The sequence below is a fragment of the Tetrapisispora phaffii genome, chromosome 4 (assembly GCF_000236905.1).
Source record: "Tetrapisispora phaffii CBS 4417 chromosome 4, complete genome".
NCBI lineage: Eukaryota > Fungi > Ascomycota > Saccharomycetes > Saccharomycetales > Saccharomycetaceae > Tetrapisispora > Tetrapisispora phaffii.
The window spans coordinates 249,185-266,551 of record NC_016523.1 but is presented as its reverse complement, the minus strand read 5'-3'; the positions used below and the strand labels follow the sequence as shown (position 1 = coordinate 266,551).

The 17,367-nt window shown below is 34.1% G+C and overlaps 10 protein-coding genes across 10 annotated transcripts; 5 read left to right on the top strand and 5 right to left on the bottom strand.

Moving 5' to 3' along the window:
- Positions 1 to 122: 122 nt before the first annotated feature.
- On the bottom strand, positions 123 to 2,213 carry KIP2 (Kip2p; the record flags this gene model as incomplete). The annotated part of the gene is made up of 1 exon (XM_003685154.1): positions 123 to 2,213. One exon carries the CDS (start codon positions 2,211 to 2,213, stop codon positions 123 to 125), a length of 2,091 nt encoding a protein of 696 aa, XP_003685202.1.
- A 556-nt stretch (positions 2,214 to 2,769) lies between these two features.
- On the bottom strand, positions 2,770 to 4,029 carry PEP4 (proteinase A; the record flags this gene model as incomplete). Its single annotated transcript, XM_003685153.1, has 1 exon — positions 2,770 to 4,029. The coding sequence occupies one exon, from the start codon at positions 4,027 to 4,029 to the stop codon at positions 2,770 to 2,772; it is 1,260 nt and encodes a 419-aa protein (XP_003685201.1).
- A 973-nt stretch (positions 4,030 to 5,002) lies between these two features.
- On the top strand, positions 5,003 to 6,097 carry DGA1 (diacylglycerol O-acyltransferase; the record flags this gene model as incomplete). Its single annotated transcript, XM_003685152.1, has 1 exon — positions 5,003 to 6,097. One exon carries the CDS (start codon positions 5,003 to 5,005, stop codon positions 6,095 to 6,097), a length of 1,095 nt encoding a protein of 364 aa, XP_003685200.1.
- A 286-nt stretch (positions 6,098 to 6,383) lies between these two features.
- On the top strand, positions 6,384 to 7,463 carry RRD2 (peptidylprolyl isomerase RRD2; the record flags this gene model as incomplete). The annotated part of the gene is made up of 1 exon (XM_003685151.1): positions 6,384 to 7,463. One exon carries the CDS (start codon positions 6,384 to 6,386, stop codon positions 7,461 to 7,463), a length of 1,080 nt encoding a protein of 359 aa, XP_003685199.1.
- Positions 7,464 to 7,639: 176 nt separating this feature from the next.
- ESA1 (NuA4 histone acetyltransferase complex catalytic subunit ESA1) lies at positions 7,640 to 9,001 on the bottom strand (the record flags this gene model as incomplete). Its single annotated transcript, XM_003685150.1, has 1 exon — positions 7,640 to 9,001. One exon carries the CDS (start codon positions 8,999 to 9,001, stop codon positions 7,640 to 7,642), a length of 1,362 nt encoding a protein of 453 aa, XP_003685198.1.
- Positions 9,002 to 9,657: 656 nt separating this feature from the next.
- PUS7 (pseudouridine synthase PUS7) lies at positions 9,658 to 11,706 on the top strand (the record flags this gene model as incomplete). Its single annotated transcript, XM_003685149.1, has 1 exon — positions 9,658 to 11,706. The coding sequence occupies one exon, from the start codon at positions 9,658 to 9,660 to the stop codon at positions 11,704 to 11,706; it is 2,049 nt and encodes a 682-aa protein (XP_003685197.1).
- A 420-nt stretch (positions 11,707 to 12,126) lies between these two features.
- On the top strand, positions 12,127 to 13,221 carry SSP2 (Ssp2p; the record flags this gene model as incomplete). Its single annotated transcript, XM_003685148.1, has 1 exon — positions 12,127 to 13,221. The coding sequence occupies one exon, from the start codon at positions 12,127 to 12,129 to the stop codon at positions 13,219 to 13,221; it is 1,095 nt and encodes a 364-aa protein (XP_003685196.1).
- A 344-nt stretch (positions 13,222 to 13,565) lies between these two features.
- Positions 13,566 to 14,453, top strand: ATG5 (Atg5p; the record flags this gene model as incomplete). Its single annotated transcript, XM_003685147.1, has 1 exon — positions 13,566 to 14,453. One exon carries the CDS (start codon positions 13,566 to 13,568, stop codon positions 14,451 to 14,453), a length of 888 nt encoding a protein of 295 aa, XP_003685195.1.
- A 167-nt stretch (positions 14,454 to 14,620) lies between these two features.
- On the bottom strand, positions 14,621 to 15,898 carry ABP140 (tRNA(Thr) (cytosine(32)-N(3))-methyltransferase; the record flags this gene model as incomplete). Its single annotated transcript, XM_003685146.1, has 1 exon — positions 14,621 to 15,898. The coding sequence occupies one exon, from the start codon at positions 15,896 to 15,898 to the stop codon at positions 14,621 to 14,623; it is 1,278 nt and encodes a 425-aa protein (XP_003685194.1).
- A 495-nt stretch (positions 15,899 to 16,393) lies between these two features.
- TPHA0D01180 (uncharacterized protein) lies at positions 16,394 to 17,101 on the bottom strand (the record flags this gene model as incomplete). The annotated part of the gene is made up of 1 exon (XM_003685145.1): positions 16,394 to 17,101. One exon carries the CDS (start codon positions 17,099 to 17,101, stop codon positions 16,394 to 16,396), a length of 708 nt encoding a protein of 235 aa, XP_003685193.1.
- Between the last annotated feature and the right edge of the window lie 266 nt (positions 17,102 to 17,367).

The window sequence follows — 17,367 nt, the reverse complement described above, 5'->3', positions numbered from 1 at the left end:
CATTAACATATTGCATTTAAAATGATATACATATATGGAATATTAATATATTAGTACAACGTTATAAATTATTATAAATTTACAACTTCTTACTTAGTTCTATGAATTGTTTTGAACCTATTCTATCTTTCTAAATTATTAAATCCTCTATTCTCTTGCTCATTTTCGTAGAGTAAATTTGCTTCAGCTAGTGGTTTTAGTGCCCGGTGTCTCAACCTTCTGGCACTTTGCAGGGCTTCAATCATTTTGTCCTTGCGTTCTAACCCTTTCTTAAGCTCTTTTATCTCCTCTTCCTTATGCCTAATTATGTCGTATGGGTCTTCTTCAGAACAATTATCAGCCATGGATATATCGCTGTTATTTGAAGCAATACGGCTCCCCTGTGCGCTATTGATTGGAATAACCATATTGGAACCACTGTTGTGCCTATTCTCATCATTTTTATTCGAAGCTAGTCTCTTTTCTAAGTTTGCTGTGTATAATTTATATTGCCTGATCTGCGATTCAAGACCTTGGAATTTCATTTCTAACAGAGTACCTACACCATCTGGTAACATTTCAACAATGTTAATCATTTGACGATCTTGTAACTCTACAATATCTTTATCTAACAAGTTTTCACAATGTTCTAATTTGAACTTCAATACTTTATTCTCACTTTCTAACAGGGCATAACTGGGATCCACGATATTACTTTTTTCAGTTCTTGATGTGTCTATATTATTATTGGGGCCACTATTTGCATTTGCTACCATCTCATTTGCAAAAGGTACCGCATGTTTTTCAAAATTTAAGACATTACCGCTCATTTTATTGACATTCATATCATCTATTAATTTTTTTTGTTCTTCCAACTGTTGTATCAAAGTAAATATTAGTTTATCTTTTTCTTCATCCTTACTGACATTTTGCTTTTTAGTTACATGAAGTGATACATTTTTAGCTCTAGAAGCAAATCTTAGGGTATTCAATGTTTCTGAAGAAGCATCCGATCGGATATCGACAGTGCATATAGTGGTTATAATACTATTTCCACTTAATGCCGGTTGTAAAATACGTGTCAGCTTAGAATCACGATAAGGAATATGGCTGTTATTTGGATTAGAGGTTTCTTGGTGGTTAACATTATCTGCATTTCTATGCTGATTAGATTCTGAACTTAGCTTTGCAATGACAGTACCCAATGCAAGCAATGACTTATTTATAAATGCACCTTCCTTTCGTCTTTCTTGTTGACTTGTTGCTTTTTCGGAGCCAGCCAAATCACACAGCGAAAGTGTACTTGTCGTCACAATTCCAGTTTCCAAATCAGTTGCAATTAATCTCACCAGCAGAATCGAATGTGATCTGGAACTCCTTGAGTTATATTCTGTTTCACTAATCTTTTTATTCTTATCACCAATTCTAACCCATTTCATTAAGTCGTCCTTTGAAGAACACCTGTGCTCCGATAAACCGACCACTTTAATACCATATTGTGCATCATCCCGTATCCTCAAATCTTGTGCACTGTTGAAACTATTACCAAACCTCGGCGGAGTCTGTAAATTACTACTGTAGCCAAAATTAACTCCTTCCACATTTGTATCTAACAGATCATACAATTTCTCATTATAAATTTCCATATACGATACCAACATTTCATACTTTTTTTTCCCCAGTAGATTTTCTTCATTAATGGTATTGAATAAATGTGATATCGATAATGGAATCAACCCAGTATCCTCTTGAGTCCCGCTCATAGTAAACGTTTTCCCTGAACCAGTCATACCGTACGCAAAGAGAGTCGCGTTATACCCCATTGCCAATTTATCGATTAATGGCTTACATAGCTCTGAATATATTTCCAAATTGGAAACGTCACAATCGAAGATCCGATCTAATCTGAACTCGCCAACATCATCATGTGCTATTCTTTTATTATCGACTATATTCCACACTTTCTTCTCGTTGTTGGATATTGGTTTAGGTCTAATAGCTACTATTATCTTACCGGTATAGGCTTCATGTGTTTGCTGATTACTGTTTGGATTATTTCTAATAATACGACTCTTTATACTGTGATGGTATTGCCCATCGGAATGAGACGAGACGGATCTTATAGGAGAGCTCGATCTCGTTGTAGTGGTTGAAGTAGTGCCGAACCTGTTGCCTTTCTTCAAATTGTTGAATGATCCAACTGACCTTAATGAAGGCGATTGTGGAGGAAACATGCGCTGTGTGGTTGATTTGTGTAGAATTGTGTTGATGAATTATCTTAGTACGAAGAAGACACTTGCATTCAGGACACGATTGCCCACTAATATTACATACGTACACGTATACATGCATATATTTATATATTAGTGATTGATCTTTATGTTGTAGCAGTGTAGTAAAGACTTCAAATCGATGTGTTTCAGTGTTATCAAATTTCCGCTTTAGGAAGTAATTAGAAACTTGCTTGCAACTACCCGACCACACATAACAAAATGGCATATTAACGCATATAAAGACATATAGAGACATATAGAGACATCTGGATAAGGCATTGCATGGTTCTATTTAGTTATAATTTGTTGAAAGTATACAGATCCTACACTGCATGTATATGTATATGTATATGTATATGTATATGTTTATTTTTATTATTATTTGTTATTGTAAAGAATATTTTTTCCACCCTTCAAGTAGTAGAGGGCATCCCCTTTTATTGATTCCAGCAGAGGAGCAATAGGAAACGAACGTTGTAGGGTCTCTAGGACACTTTGTCAAATGGTAAACTGGTTCTTAAATAGACTTGGCTAGACCGACGGCGTTGTTATCTAGATCGTAGATGGAGTAGTACTTTCTTAAGAAAGCGTCACCAATGATAGCTAGTGGGCCGACTGGTTCTGGGAAGTCCATTGGGGTGATAGCGGAAATACAGGAGCCGGACATCTCTAGAGTGTAGTCGTATGGAGAAACGGTGAAGTTATAACCGTTGAAGTTGAAGGTCATGTCTGGTAGAGCGTCTCTTGTATCACAGTCAATAGTGTATTGACCAGACCATGACTTCTTAGCACCAATTTGAGTGTTGATGACTTCGGCTAAACCAGATGGTAAAGTGATTAAAGAAGTACCAGTGTCGATCGCAGCACCGTAGCCATCTAGAGAGGCAACTTCATCACCTAAAGCAATAGAATCGAATTTGACTTCCCAGTAGGCCTTACGTCTGACTGGTAACCAGGTGATATCACCTGTAAATTTTGATTTGTCGTAACCACCAAAAGTAGCTTCACCACCGCTCTTGTTGTCTTTGTTTGTATCTCCTAAATAGAAGGCAAACTTATTTTCATCTAAAATGCCTTGCTTAATTGCGTTGTAAAACGGTGGAACAACTTTATTGACAGCAATGGTGTCGTAAGCTAGACCTAAAATACCGTCGAATTTACCAAATGCAAAAGCCAAGCCTGGTTCACTAGTGGCTTCAGCAAAATCTTGTTCTGGAATGACTAGATCATCACCAATGATCAAAGTATCTCTTGAAATGTAGCCGTCCATAGAGCCAGAACCGTACTGAATAGTGAATTTAGTGCCATTCTTTTCATAAGTAGTCGATTCGTCATGATCATACTTGGAATGCAAGTAACAAGCCAAAGAAGTACAGTCCTTTGATGGGACCCACAAATTGGAAGAACCTGTGTCCAGAATGACTTTAAAATTCTGTTTTGGAGTACCAAGAGAAATGTCAGTGTAGTACTGAGCGTTCAAATAGTTTGATAATGGCACATTGTGAGAACCCCCTTCATTCAACGGATTAGTAGAGAATACATTTTGTCCAAAAGGATGGTTTGCTTGGAATTGAACCTCTGGGTTGAACTTTTCAAAGTTACGCAAATATTTCATCCCCAACTGTTGGATCTGCTCCTTGAAAGTGAAATCCTTGAGTTGCTCATTGTTGATATCCCTCTTGTAAATCTTAGAGGTAAACTTCTTCCCTTCCACAACATCAGATGCGCCAAGCAGTAACAAAGCCAATGGCAATAACTGAGATAGTTGTAGCAACATATTAATGAAAACGATAGATTGTAGTTATAATAAATACAGACAAAAAAGATAGATCCTCAAAATACTCACGAAAGATGGTATCGTTACCGAAACGCAAAATATTATAACCTAAGACTTTTTGACTTGAACTCTTTCTAATACATCAAATAAAAAACTACAAATCAAATAAAATAAAACGACATCTGTAATAAAGAACCTTCCTATTCCATAAATCCCCCCACCCCCCCTTTATATATAAATTTATTTTTTTGTTTCCAAACACCGTCTGGCTTGAGACAGGGGGGACACTCTCAAAAAGGCTTGCAAATCACTTACCGCCTCAAAACTTCATCCAGCTACTTGATGGGTTGGATGGGTTTGGATGAGATATAGAAGAAAGGATTTGAGAGCTTGGGATATGTAGATGGTGATGTCTTGGTGCAAGTGTGTGGGTGACGGTTAGGATTGTCGAGGCAATGGTAGACACGATCGGTGGCGGTTATGTTGATAGTAACGTCAAGATGCGAATGGACAAGGGCAGTGCCAGAGGCACTGCCCTTGTCCATTCGCATCAGAGAGTTGGTCTACACTTGGCAAGCTCAATATTCACTTAGTTATTGTTAATATTCACTTTGACAGGGCCTAGTGGGGTGTCCGGGTGCAGACTATCCCAGGGCGCCAACATAGTGATAGTGGCATGACATCAAAAGTGATCCGTTCCACCGACAAGAGCAGAAATGCCATGGCGTATCCCTGGCGTCAAGCAGATTCTAAATGGGTTCTCATTCTCGTATATAAGATCCAATAGTCATCAGGTGCAGTTTCTTAACCGCTCGTGGACTTAGTACAATGACTTTTTTCTGTAATTTCCTTTTTCACTACTATGTATATCAGTTATATATAAATATATCCTTTGTGTCTTTGTTGCAAAACTATATCTCACACTGCAACAAGCCATTATACTAGGTACACACTCACATACTCATACACAGGTATGATGAAGCATGATAATATAAGTTTGCGTCTGAGGAGCAGTGTTGTTAAGACAGATGTACCGATTATTAATACGCTGCATTGTGATATCAACACTCCATTACAGAGAAGGTTGCAAACGCTAGCATGTGCCTGGCACATCACTTCAATGGGGATGTTTTCCGTTTTATTTCTGTTACTCATTGCTTTCCCAAGGTTTTGGATTGTAATTATTCCATATATGGTGTACTACATGTTCGACAGATCACCTGCTGATGGTAATGTTGTTAAGAGGTATTCTCCATTTTTCAGGAGTTTGTTGCTTTGGAAATACTATTGTAATTATTTCCCAATTTCTTTGCATAAGACGGTCGATTTGGAGCCTACCTTCAATGAGAATGGTGAAAGGGTAGGACCAAAATATATATTTGGTTATCATCCTCACGGAATTGGTGCTTTAGGTGCATTCGGTGCTTTTGCTACTGAAGGTTGTAACTACTCAAGCTTATTCCCAGGGATCCCTATATCGTTGATGACATTGGTGACCCAATTCCACATCCCAATTTATAGAGACTACCTAATGGCCCTGGGGATCACATCTGTATCAAGGAAAAATGCATTGAAAGTGCTGGGAAATGACCAATCAATTTGTATAGTAATTGGAGGGGCGATGGAGTCACTGCTGTGCCAGGTTAATAAAGTTGATTTGGTAATTAAGAAGAGGAAAGGTTTTGTCAAATTGGCAATAACTTCAGGAAATACTCATTTGGTTCCAGTATTCAGTTTTGGAGAAACAAATTCATACAAAATAATACAAACAAAAGATGGCTCATTCTTAAGAAATATACAACTGTGGATAAAAGAAACGTTCAGTTTTACAATCCCTTTCTTCTATGCAAGAGGTGTTTTTAATTATGACTTTGGTTTACTACCGTTTAGAACACCAATGAATATTGTAGTTGGGAAACCAATTATAATTAAAGAATTCACAACTGACCCCTCAAATGAAATGGTTGATTATTATCACGACTTATACGTCGAAGAACTGAAAAAAATATATTACGACAACAAGGATAAATATGGCTTCAAAAATGTAGAGTTGAATCTTGCTGATTAAAGTTACTTCTCCATTAATAGTTTGAGAAAATGTATAGTATATATATAATTAAAATGCATATTGAACTATTATAACATCATAATTCCAGTTACAGCGTTATCCGAACGTCTTAAGGAATATTCTTCCTTTAAATATATAAAAATACAATAAATCGTGTAAAGGTTTATGTAAATGAATGTAGTTTTGTGAATATATGTGTTTCCCATTTACTCTTGTACTATGTCCATAAAGATACCGGCATTGCATACCAGTACACTGTAGTTTACCTTACATTATCACATACACTATGCTTCCTCAGAAAAGGTTGCTTACTAACGCAGATATGGAAATATGGGACAGGTCCCAAACCCAAGCTGATCTTCTCAACTTCTTGAAACAATTAGCAAAATCTGTGGAAGGAAAGGAAAATACAGATTACACATTACCTATAAGCCAGCCTGTGGAGTCCATGATGAAGTTACTACATAAAGTGCAGTCAATTCTTTTTAAACATCCAGTGGTCAAAGATGCACATAGTTCTAGGTTTGGTAAGGTAGAATTTAGGGACTTTTACGATGATTTAACTTCTCAATCAAAAACCTTATTGAAGGAATGCTTTCCTTCATTAACGGATTCTCAAATAGAGCAATTATACGTTTACGTCGACGAGTCATGGGGCAATAAGCAAAGAATCGATTATGGTTCTGGTCATGAATTAAATTTTATGTGTTTTATTTATGGATTAACTAGTTTTAAAATATTTGATTTGGAAAGAGATGCAACAAATCTAGTGCTGAAGGTGTTTATTCAGTATTTAAAATTAATGAGAGTTCTGGAATTGCAATATTGGTTGGAACCTGCAGGGTCTCATGGTGTCTGGGGGCTGGATGACTACCACTTCTTACCATTTTTATTCGGTGCCTATCAATTATCTACACATAAACATTTGAAACCATCATCCATTCATAACGATGATCTAATTGAAATGTTTGCTGATAAATATTTATACTTCGGTTGCATTGAATTTATTAATTCAGTAAAGACGACCACAACGTTAAGGTGGCACTCACCAATGTTAGATGATATCAGTGGTGTCAAAAAATGGTCGAAAGTTGCAGAAGGTATGTTTAAAATGTATGAGGCTGAAGTAATAAAGAAATTGCCTATCATGCAACATTTTTATTTCAATGATATGTTTTTAATTTGTCCTGAGAATGTTTCACCTCCAAGAGAGCATATTCATGATGGGGGCGAAGAAGATGAATGCTTAGCTGAAGGTCATGCACATTCAACGTATGGTGATTGTTGTGGTATCAAAGTACCGAGTGCAATTGCAGCTTCTCAAATTAATGCAATGAATAAGAATAAACCTTTACCATTTGATTGATTTTCAATATATGACAAAAAAACTTTTTACAATAGAGGGTTTTTCATCAGCATATAGACATAAAAAATAATGTTTTATCTATTTAGTGTTACATTATTATTTAAAGTCGTGTGGACTAGGCAGTCACGATCTCTAATATAATACATACATATCCTATTGTCATATGAGGTAAAAACTTACCATGCAAATCTTAATTGTGCCGCTGTAAATACAGGTGGAACCCAATTTAAGTATTGGGGATTAATAGATCTCCTCTTCTTTTCCTTCATTTGATTATATTTATCTAGAACCTCTTGACTTAAAAATATAATATGTTGACCTTTATAATACCTTAAAATATTCAAAGTTTTGGCCGTATGCAGTATATCTGTAGTAGTCATTGAAGTTATAGAACTGATTTCATCGATTGTTATTTCATTACTATGCTCAACTAAAGTATTTATTAACACTTCAGCCCAATATGCTCTGTAAGACAACAGACCCAAATCAGATAGTGGTTTTTCTGGAGAACCGACTTTACCCTCGATCTTTGATAATTCATATGAAAATTGAATTAATAATTTACCATAACCCATTCTCTGGTATTGTGGTAGAGTTAGAATACATGCTAAATTATAACCTTCAGCAGATTCCTTTTCCTTTGAAAAGTATCCGACCAAATGATGGCCCAATTCATCCTTTCGTGTCATACAATAAAATAAAAATGGATCGACATCATAGTATAATGTTTTATGATCCAAGAATAATTTTGAAAGCAAACATAAATTTCTGCACCACGTCCTTTGTTTCTTTCCATCAATTTCAAAAAATGACACAAAATCGTCTCTATAAATTTCATTTCCTGGTGGATGTCTAAGTGTTGATTTCTTTCTGTTTCTTTCGTACTGTTTTTTTGATCCAAAATATTCTAGAGTAAAGTCATCGATATATATAGTGTCTAAGTCTGTCAATTCAATCGGATAGGGAGAAAAATACCATGGTTCAATTTCATACATACCCATGATAACTTTGCTTAAGTTCCTGACTCTTGCAACTTCATGTGGATTTTGCGTCATTGACCCAGAAGTTCTCAATTTTTTTATCTCTTCCTCTCTCGTTATCTCTTCATCACGAAGACCTTGCACATTTAAATTGTCTAAATCCATCACACCGGTACTCTCTGGAGTCTCTGATTTTATCTTCTCATCATCTGATGCGACAGCAGAAGTTGTCTCTTGACCAGCTCCTGATTGTTTCTTACGTTTCTTCAGCTTCTTCTTTGGAGTTTGTTCCTCTTCGATCTCCTTAGGTCTCGCAAAGATAACATCTTTCTCCAAATTAATTCTGTCCGTAGTGATCCATTCATCTAAACGTTTATTGAAATCAACGTAATGGACATAAAACTTAGGAGGCGATCTACGTGAGTTTATCGATAAAATTTCAGCTAATCTCTCTTCATTATCCTTCTTGACCCAACATTCACATTTGATAAGAATCTCTTCCACTGTCTCAACTTTTCTAGGAATGCCTTCCCTTTTCTCCTCTGTAGGTGGAGACATACTCTCTTTTATTCCGTTGTCGTAAGGCAAACACAGTTTAACTTGAACTGCACTTTTGCAAAGGCCTGAGGATGTTCACTAGTTCACTACAATATAAACTGTAACTGTTGCCGATAAATTAACATGCAGCACTCAATACACTTTTATATAAATTAAAACAGGCATGTGTTTATTATGTACATATGATTTATGAAACATATATGCACACTCGTACATGGTGACTAAACAAGTAACCAGGCTGACCATCACATAGAAATCATATAAAATAACCGTTATTTAGAGGTTCTAAGCACAATTTAACATATGAAAATAGTAGATAACCATATCAATTACTTACTCCACAATTTTATCAGTAAATAGCCACCAATTACCATGGTTTTCTGACCATTCCTTTTACATTTTCACACCTTTTCTCACTTAAGTACCTTCCTTTTCCCTTGTCATAGAAATGTCACACTGAAAATTTTCGATCCAAGCTAAGCTCATCGCAAAATAATGTAAAAGACATACAGATAGACACAGATATGCAATAGAACAAAGCCACTTTTAAAGTTAAAAGCAAGATATCCTATTAAGTTTTATGGTTTACATTAGTGGTTCTCTCTGAGATATAAACGTAGAAAATTTAAGTGTGGGAGGTGTGATAAGTTGAAAATATGTCAGAATCTGAATTACACGATAAGAGACCTCAGCCAGATGCTGTTGGTGAGGATGATGCTCAAACTAAGAGATTCAAGAGTGATAATCAACAAGAATCAATGACTCAAGATTTAAGCATTCGTGAACCTGATGTTGGGATCACTGGGTTTGTTTCTCTTGATCATTCTGGCTTCATTGGCCAAATCAAGCAAAGGTACACTGATTTCTTAGTTAATGAAATTGGATTAGATGGCAAGGTTGTTCATTTAAATGATAAAGGTTTTAATATTCCAAAGAAACCAAAACCTTCTCAAGAAGAGAAACAAAAGAAGCGTGAAGAAGAAGCGGCTCAAAGAGCACAATTTCAACTAGATCCAGAACTGAGAAAACAATTAGTAGATATGTTGGATGAAGAAGATGTTCAAAAAATCGAATGTGTTTTTAAAGAAGCTCAAACAATGGAGACTAAGAAATTCTTTGACGATAAGACTGATAGAACTAATTTACACATCTTATTAAGAAAAGCCTTTAACAACGAATTAGAGTCTGTCACTACAGAGACAAACACTTTTAAAATTGCAAGAAATAACAGAAATTCTAGAGTTAATAAACAAATTCTAACAGAACAGAATAAAGATGCCAATGGTGTGGAAAACTGGGGTTATGGTCCTAGTAAAGAATTTATTCATTTCACATTGCATAAAGAGAATAAGGACACCATGCAGGCTGTGAACTTAATTTGTAAATTTTTAAGAATACCAACTAAAATGATTAGATATGCAGGTACTAAAGATCGTAGAGGTGTTACAGTACAAAGACTCTCGATTTCAAAAATTAAACTAGATAGATTAAATGCCTTGAATAAAACATTAAGAGGTATGCTTATTGGAGGTTACGAATTCAAAGATGAGTCTTTGAACTTGGGTGACCTGTCTGGCAATGAATTTATTATCACTATCAGAGATGTGAAAACTAAAGAATCTTCTACAGACTCCTTAGAGGATACTTTAAGTAAAGGTTGTGAATCTATTAACAAGAATGGTTTTATTAACTACTTCGGCATGCAACGTTTTGGTACTTTCAGTATTTCAACCCATGTTGTTGGAAGAGAACTTCTGATGGAAAACTGGGAAAAAGCAGCCAATTTAATTTTATCTGATCAAGAAAATGTTTTACCAAAATCCAAAGAAGCCAGGCAATATTGGGAAAAAACCAAAGATGCTGCCGGTACTCTTAAGATTATGCCTCATGATTGTATGGCTGAAAAAGCATTATTATATTCTTTGGCTTCTCAAGAAAAAGAAAGCAGTGGTGATTACTCTTCAAATTCATACTATATTGCTATTATGAAAATTCCAAGAAACTTAAGAACAATGTATGTCCATGCTTATCAAAGTTTTATTTGGAATGCAGTGGCCTCTAAAAGATTGGCAAGTTTTGGACCAAAACCAATTGTTGGCGACTTAGTAATTTCTGAAGAAGAACAATCAAGAGTTACAGTGGAAGAAGATTCAAATGAATTTGAAGAAGATACAAACCAAGCTAAGTTTATCCGTGCAAGACCCTTGACCTCAGAGGATATAGAGTCAGGCAAATTCACTATTGCCGATATTGTTTTACCAACTCCCGGATTCGATATTAAATATCCTGAGAATCCTGAATTATATAAAGCATATGTTGACCTATTAGCTCAAGATAACATGGACCCAACCAATATGAGAAGAAAGGTCCGTGATTTTTCAATGGCCGGTTCTTATAGAAATGTGATTCATATACCACAAGAGATGGAGTATAAAATAGTTAAGTACAAGGAATCAACACAACAGTTAGTGAACACCGATCTTGAAATGTTAAACAATAAACGTGCTAAGGATAACAGCCAGAAATATATGAAAGATAAACTTGAACGTTACATGCCAGATAAAGGGGGTGATAAAACAGCTGTCGTCATAAAATTCAAACTTGGTGTATCTGCATATGCTACAATGTTATTACGTGAATTGATGAAATTAGAAACTTCTCGTCGTGGTGACATGTGTGATGTGTCCGTCTCTGATTCCACTTAGAGAAGTATCATTACCAAAATATTGTATATAATCATATAGAATATCTACATATAAAGAATATCCATATATGAAGAATATCCAGATTAATGATAATGACGTGGTATCTTTTTAAAACATTTACTAGTGTATGTTTTGTGAATTTTTTTGGCACTAGGTGTCAGAAATAGCAATTTGGTGACACAAGGAAGAAATAACACAAAACTATGAATAAGTAAAAGGTAACCTTTTAATATATAAATGCAAATAATAATAGTAAAAGAGGAAAGTCACTTCTAAGTTTACTCTGTTATTTAAGTTAAACGCTTATTTTTACAAATTATTATTACTCCTAACAAAACAGTATATTTTAAATAACTACATTTATAATTTGTTAGTGTTAATTCTACAAATTAAATAGAACAAAAAAAAAGGCTTACAAAAATGTTAACGTATAGCTACAATCTTTACCCAAACAATTTTTCATCTGATAATAGATCTAATGACATAACAAATTTTCGAGGTATTAATAATAGGAACTATGAATTGTCCAATGTATCTACAACTAAATTTAATTTTTTAAACAATGCCAAAAATTATGAGTTAATTGGTTTCAGAAGATTGGCCAAAAATTATTTAGGAAGAACTTCTAGGCACCTCAGACGTAAGCCAAGTACAAATTTTCGAAATAATTATCGAATAGATCGTGCCAAACAGGAGTCCAACATTGTACCAAGTATTGTTTATTTTGAATCACGACAAGATGAAGAAGGGAATGTAGAAAATAAGAATGCAATTAATATCCCAAACCTATATAAATCAAAACCAGTTGACTCGCAGCTGTCCTCTTTATCTTCGGACTCTCAGAGTCCACTATCTAGTCCGGTGGGTCAATATAAAACTAGTCTGGATTCATCCATAAACCCAACTCGAGTCATTTATATCAGAGATATACCATCAAACGTCAGCATGAAAAGTATTATATCTCAAATATACGGGGGTCCATTAGAATCATTAAAATTAATTAAGCATGATGAAAGTAGATCAAGAAATCAAGATATGGAACTTGTTTTTTTGAAAAAAGCTGATGCTACCAACTTTTTAAGATACAGTAGAACACATTTATTTCATATTAATGGTAAACGACTCTATTCTGAACCTGGCTCGAATAATAACTTATTGAATTCCAATAAGGCATTCGATAGCACAATAAACAATAATATCTCAAGGACTTTGATTATGAAACGATATAATAAAACTACAGAAAAGCAAGAGCAGGTCTCAAAAGAATTTCTGATAGATTATTTTGATATCGAAGAAGTACGAAAAGATTTCTTTCAATTCGGCAATATTGTAGATATAACGCCAATTGTGTCAAGAAAAGTATGTCTTTCTATTTCATATTATAACATCAAAGCAGCTATGGATGCCATGAAAGCATATGATGATCCATATTCCGAATTCCATAAAAAGTATTCTGAAGAATGGGTTGTCTGGTATGGGAAAGATGTTACTGATAGGTCGTGCGTTGAAATTTGACATTACTCCATCGATAATTAATAAAATGGACTAGATATCAATGATATAATAGTATTTTATTAATCAATTTGGGGTACCTAATGAGGATACTGTTATAGATTATTTTATTTTAGGTATGTAGAATTTAAGTTTTACCTTATTACACTTAAGGAAGCTTGGCATCACTTAGCGGTTTTATTAACTGAAAAAATATATATATATATATATATATATATATATCATTTTAAATACTACAAATACACAAAAGTGTAAATAACTGTTAACTTTGTAATTAGTTAAATACTGAGGTGATATGGATCACTAAATGGTGTTATAATAAGAGTTGCTACTGAAGTTATCCTGGTATGGATGAAATACGTGAGCTCGTTTGGAATGGTGGGTTAAATTTACAAATATCGTTACATCCATCAGCGATGGTGGTGAATCATCTGAAAGATCCAATAATAACGAATATAAGAGTACCAAGGGATTGTTATATTGTATTTTATATGAAAGTTATACTGAAACGATTTCGGAATTATCTCAATTTAAATATAAACGAGTCGAATAAAGACTGCTTCTTTTGGTTCGAATATGAAAATGTTCCCTTGTATTGGAATTTTCCCATAGGTGCTTTATATGATACTATGACTAATATAATGCCAAATGATAGAGAAGAGATTTTATTAGATAGAAATGATCACTTGAATATTTGGAAGTTAGAATTGCATTGCGGTACTAAGATACCAAATGGTCTCATACCGATAATCGACGAGGAAGAACAAATAAGACGCTATTGGATGCATCAGTGGAAACAAGCTTGTTATATACTTAATGGATCTTCAAAGAAGGTAATGTCCTTTTCAATGAAGGATTGGCAAAAATTTTGGGATAGCGTAAAGAAAAGAAATTTGTCTGATTTTAATGATCTCGCTATGAAGGTAAGACCGTCACATCCTAGAAACGTTCCTGTGATTATTCACTTGAATTATCCAAACCTTCAGAAAAAACTACCGTTCATTAAAATTGATCATGATGCTGATAATGGGCATCCGACGGTGTTTAATGTTTTGAATTCTGAATATCCTGAAATATTCAAAAGTAAGAATAGTTCTGAAGTACAATGTGTTTGTAATGGGGTCATAATCCCACTGGAGATATTAATATTTGAACTTTATAAAAGATTTCTGAACTTCGATGGATTTTTGCATTTATCTATATGTTTCTCATCTAATAATAATCAGTTCAATTAATTCTATTAACGAATTCACGAAAATATATGAAAAAAACTTGAATCTAAAAGTATTAAATTACTGTATAATATTAAATGATATTCTTAAAATATGTATTTATATGCTTTAAAATATTTATTAGGTTTTTGCTGGGTATATTTATTTATTTTCAAAATGGTGCAATGAAATTATTCTGGAACTTCAAAGACAGCTTGCAACCAGCAACGATACATTTTCAATTGTCTTTTTCTATTGACTAACAATCTTCGATCAGTTCCGATCTTATTTTCAATAAAGTATTTCTTTGTGAAAATCTCCCTTAACTCTTCTTCTGTGAAGAAATATACTCTAGTACCATCACCTCTTACATAAAAATTATCATCAAGAAGTCTATTCTTCTTAAACCTTACTTGCGCAAGATCGTATCTACCATAATCTCTAAAAAGAATTTTGCCACCTGGTTTTAATACTTTCTTTAAATTATCCAATGCCTGTTGCCATTGATTTGGTGCTAATGCACTAAAAACAAAAATCATGACAGCAATATCGACAGAATGTTCTTCAACACCATCAGGAAGAGCGCCGTCAGAATTAGCTAAATCCCAAACTGCAGCGTGGCCATACTTTGGATTGAATTGTTCCGAAGATTTTACTAATTCAACAGCTTTTGGAGCAAAATCAGCAGCAATAATCCGCAAATGCTCATTCTCATTTTCAGTTAAAATTGGGAAAAAGGTATTGCCAGCACCGCAACCGATTTCAAATATAGTGACTGGACCTGCATCTTTTTTAGTTGCAGCGTACAAACTTGGAAATTCGATCTGTAACCACTTTCTATCTTTAAAGAAATTCTCTTTATTATTTTTATAAAATATATCCCAGTATCTTGCAGGGTTTTTATTAAATAAAGCTTTGTCAAAATCAGACACAGGATTTTCGTATTGAAGTTCAATTTTAGCTTGTGCTTCTTTTACTTGGTCTTCACCCCATTCAACATTATCCCAAGCATTGTGATCCCAAACATCAGATGATTCAGTTAATTGACGTTTACCAAACTCAAATGGCTCATCTCTCCCTATACGGGAATTATTCTCATTGGTTACTATTTCATTTTCATTTTCAAATTTGTCAGCAACATTAGATGAATCATGAGCTACAGCGTTAAGAATTTCTTCTTTTATGTCCTGTGCCATAGCATTTTGTTCCTCCGTTGTAAGTTTGTTATCATTTTCAACTACTTCAGCACCCTTCAAATCAGCACCTAAATCTTCACTAATGTTATTGGTTGGAACTTCATCAACATCACAATTAAATGTGTTAATTTCTTCATTACTGTTGGAATTTTCAGTATTTTCACTAATTTCATCTGTTTGCTCATCGCATACTACCTTTTCCAAATTTTCTTGAGTTGCTTCGACATCTTTAGAAATCTCTTCAAATTTCTTTATCAATTCAGCTACAGCCATCTCAAGTGCCGGACCTCTACGAAATTGAGCTTCGTAATCTTAAACTATCAGAGCTTTGATTAATACTTTCAAAAATAAATCTGATATATTTGTCATATATAAAATTTCAATATTTATATATATAGTGTTTAATGAATAGTTTCGCGTAATAATAGAAAATTTTTATTCCAGATTCCAAATTAATGAACCTGTCATCAAAAATAAAATAAAATTTAGGTACAGTTTTGTTTGTACATTATTGAAGAACTCTGATTACTTGAAGCATTCAACAATGCAAGAGAAGGCAATAAGTAAATTAGTTGTTTAATAAACAGTTCTAGTTATTGAAAATGAGATTGGGTTATATCTACATAATTCTTTTTCTCATAGTTAAGAAATAGCCTTAAATATGCAAAAATTAGAGATACTATCTATAAGTTAAGACACAGAGAAGAAACAGATTGTGACATTTTTTCTATATACTGATCCAAATTGATTGGCAGTAGTTACTCTCCTTTAAACTTTATAAAAATCATTTAATAGTTCTTCCTTAACAGATGTTAAATCTCTACCGTAAATTATAGCATCGACTGGTTCATCATAACCTTTCAAGATAGCAGCTCTTGGAACAAGACCAATTCTGTCGAATTCTAATTTATCCCAGATTTTCCAACTGCCGACATTAGTTACAAAGACCAAATTGAATATAGAGTATTTGTAACCCAGCAAATGTCCCCATTGTAAATAAATTTGACCTAATCTGTAACCAATCTTTTGGCCTCTTTGATGATAGTTTACTAAGAACCCAGCATTACAATTGTGTGAGCATCTTCCACTATAATTTGGTTTGATGTAAAATGTACCTAATAGCATTTCATTCCAATAGGTGACATCCTTTTCACTTTTGTTTGCAACAAGATCGACTAAAAGAGAAGTGTTATCCGTGTTTAATAAAATAGCAGTAAAGGAACTAAACCAGTAATTAACAAATTCTTCTTTAGTTAAGACGTTAAAATATGGATACGTATCGCCTCTTAAAATTTCCTCATTGAACATATTATGCATGAAGTCTAAAAGAGATTCAGGTATTTCACCTGCATTATAGATTGGGAAAGCGGTAACAGCTTTATCAGAATCAATTTTCAATTTAAATTGTAATGGCTCAATCGATGGAACAATTGGTTCAAATAGAGATGGTCCATTTCTTAACTGGGAAGTCGACATAATTGATTTGTGAATGTGTCCTGGAACCTGAAATGATTATTCCTCCTTGCTCTTTTCCACCAAACAACTCTGCCCACAAAATAAGAAGAAGATTTTACTACAGCTATAAAATACAATTTCACTTTCCTTATATCTTAAAATGATAAATCTCAATAAAGTCTATTTTTTTTGACTACTTTGATGGCTCATTCTCCGAATATACGAATGCTTCATTTTTTCCCACAGGAAAAAACACTATAGGGGCAGTGTGCAATACTAGAAACTGA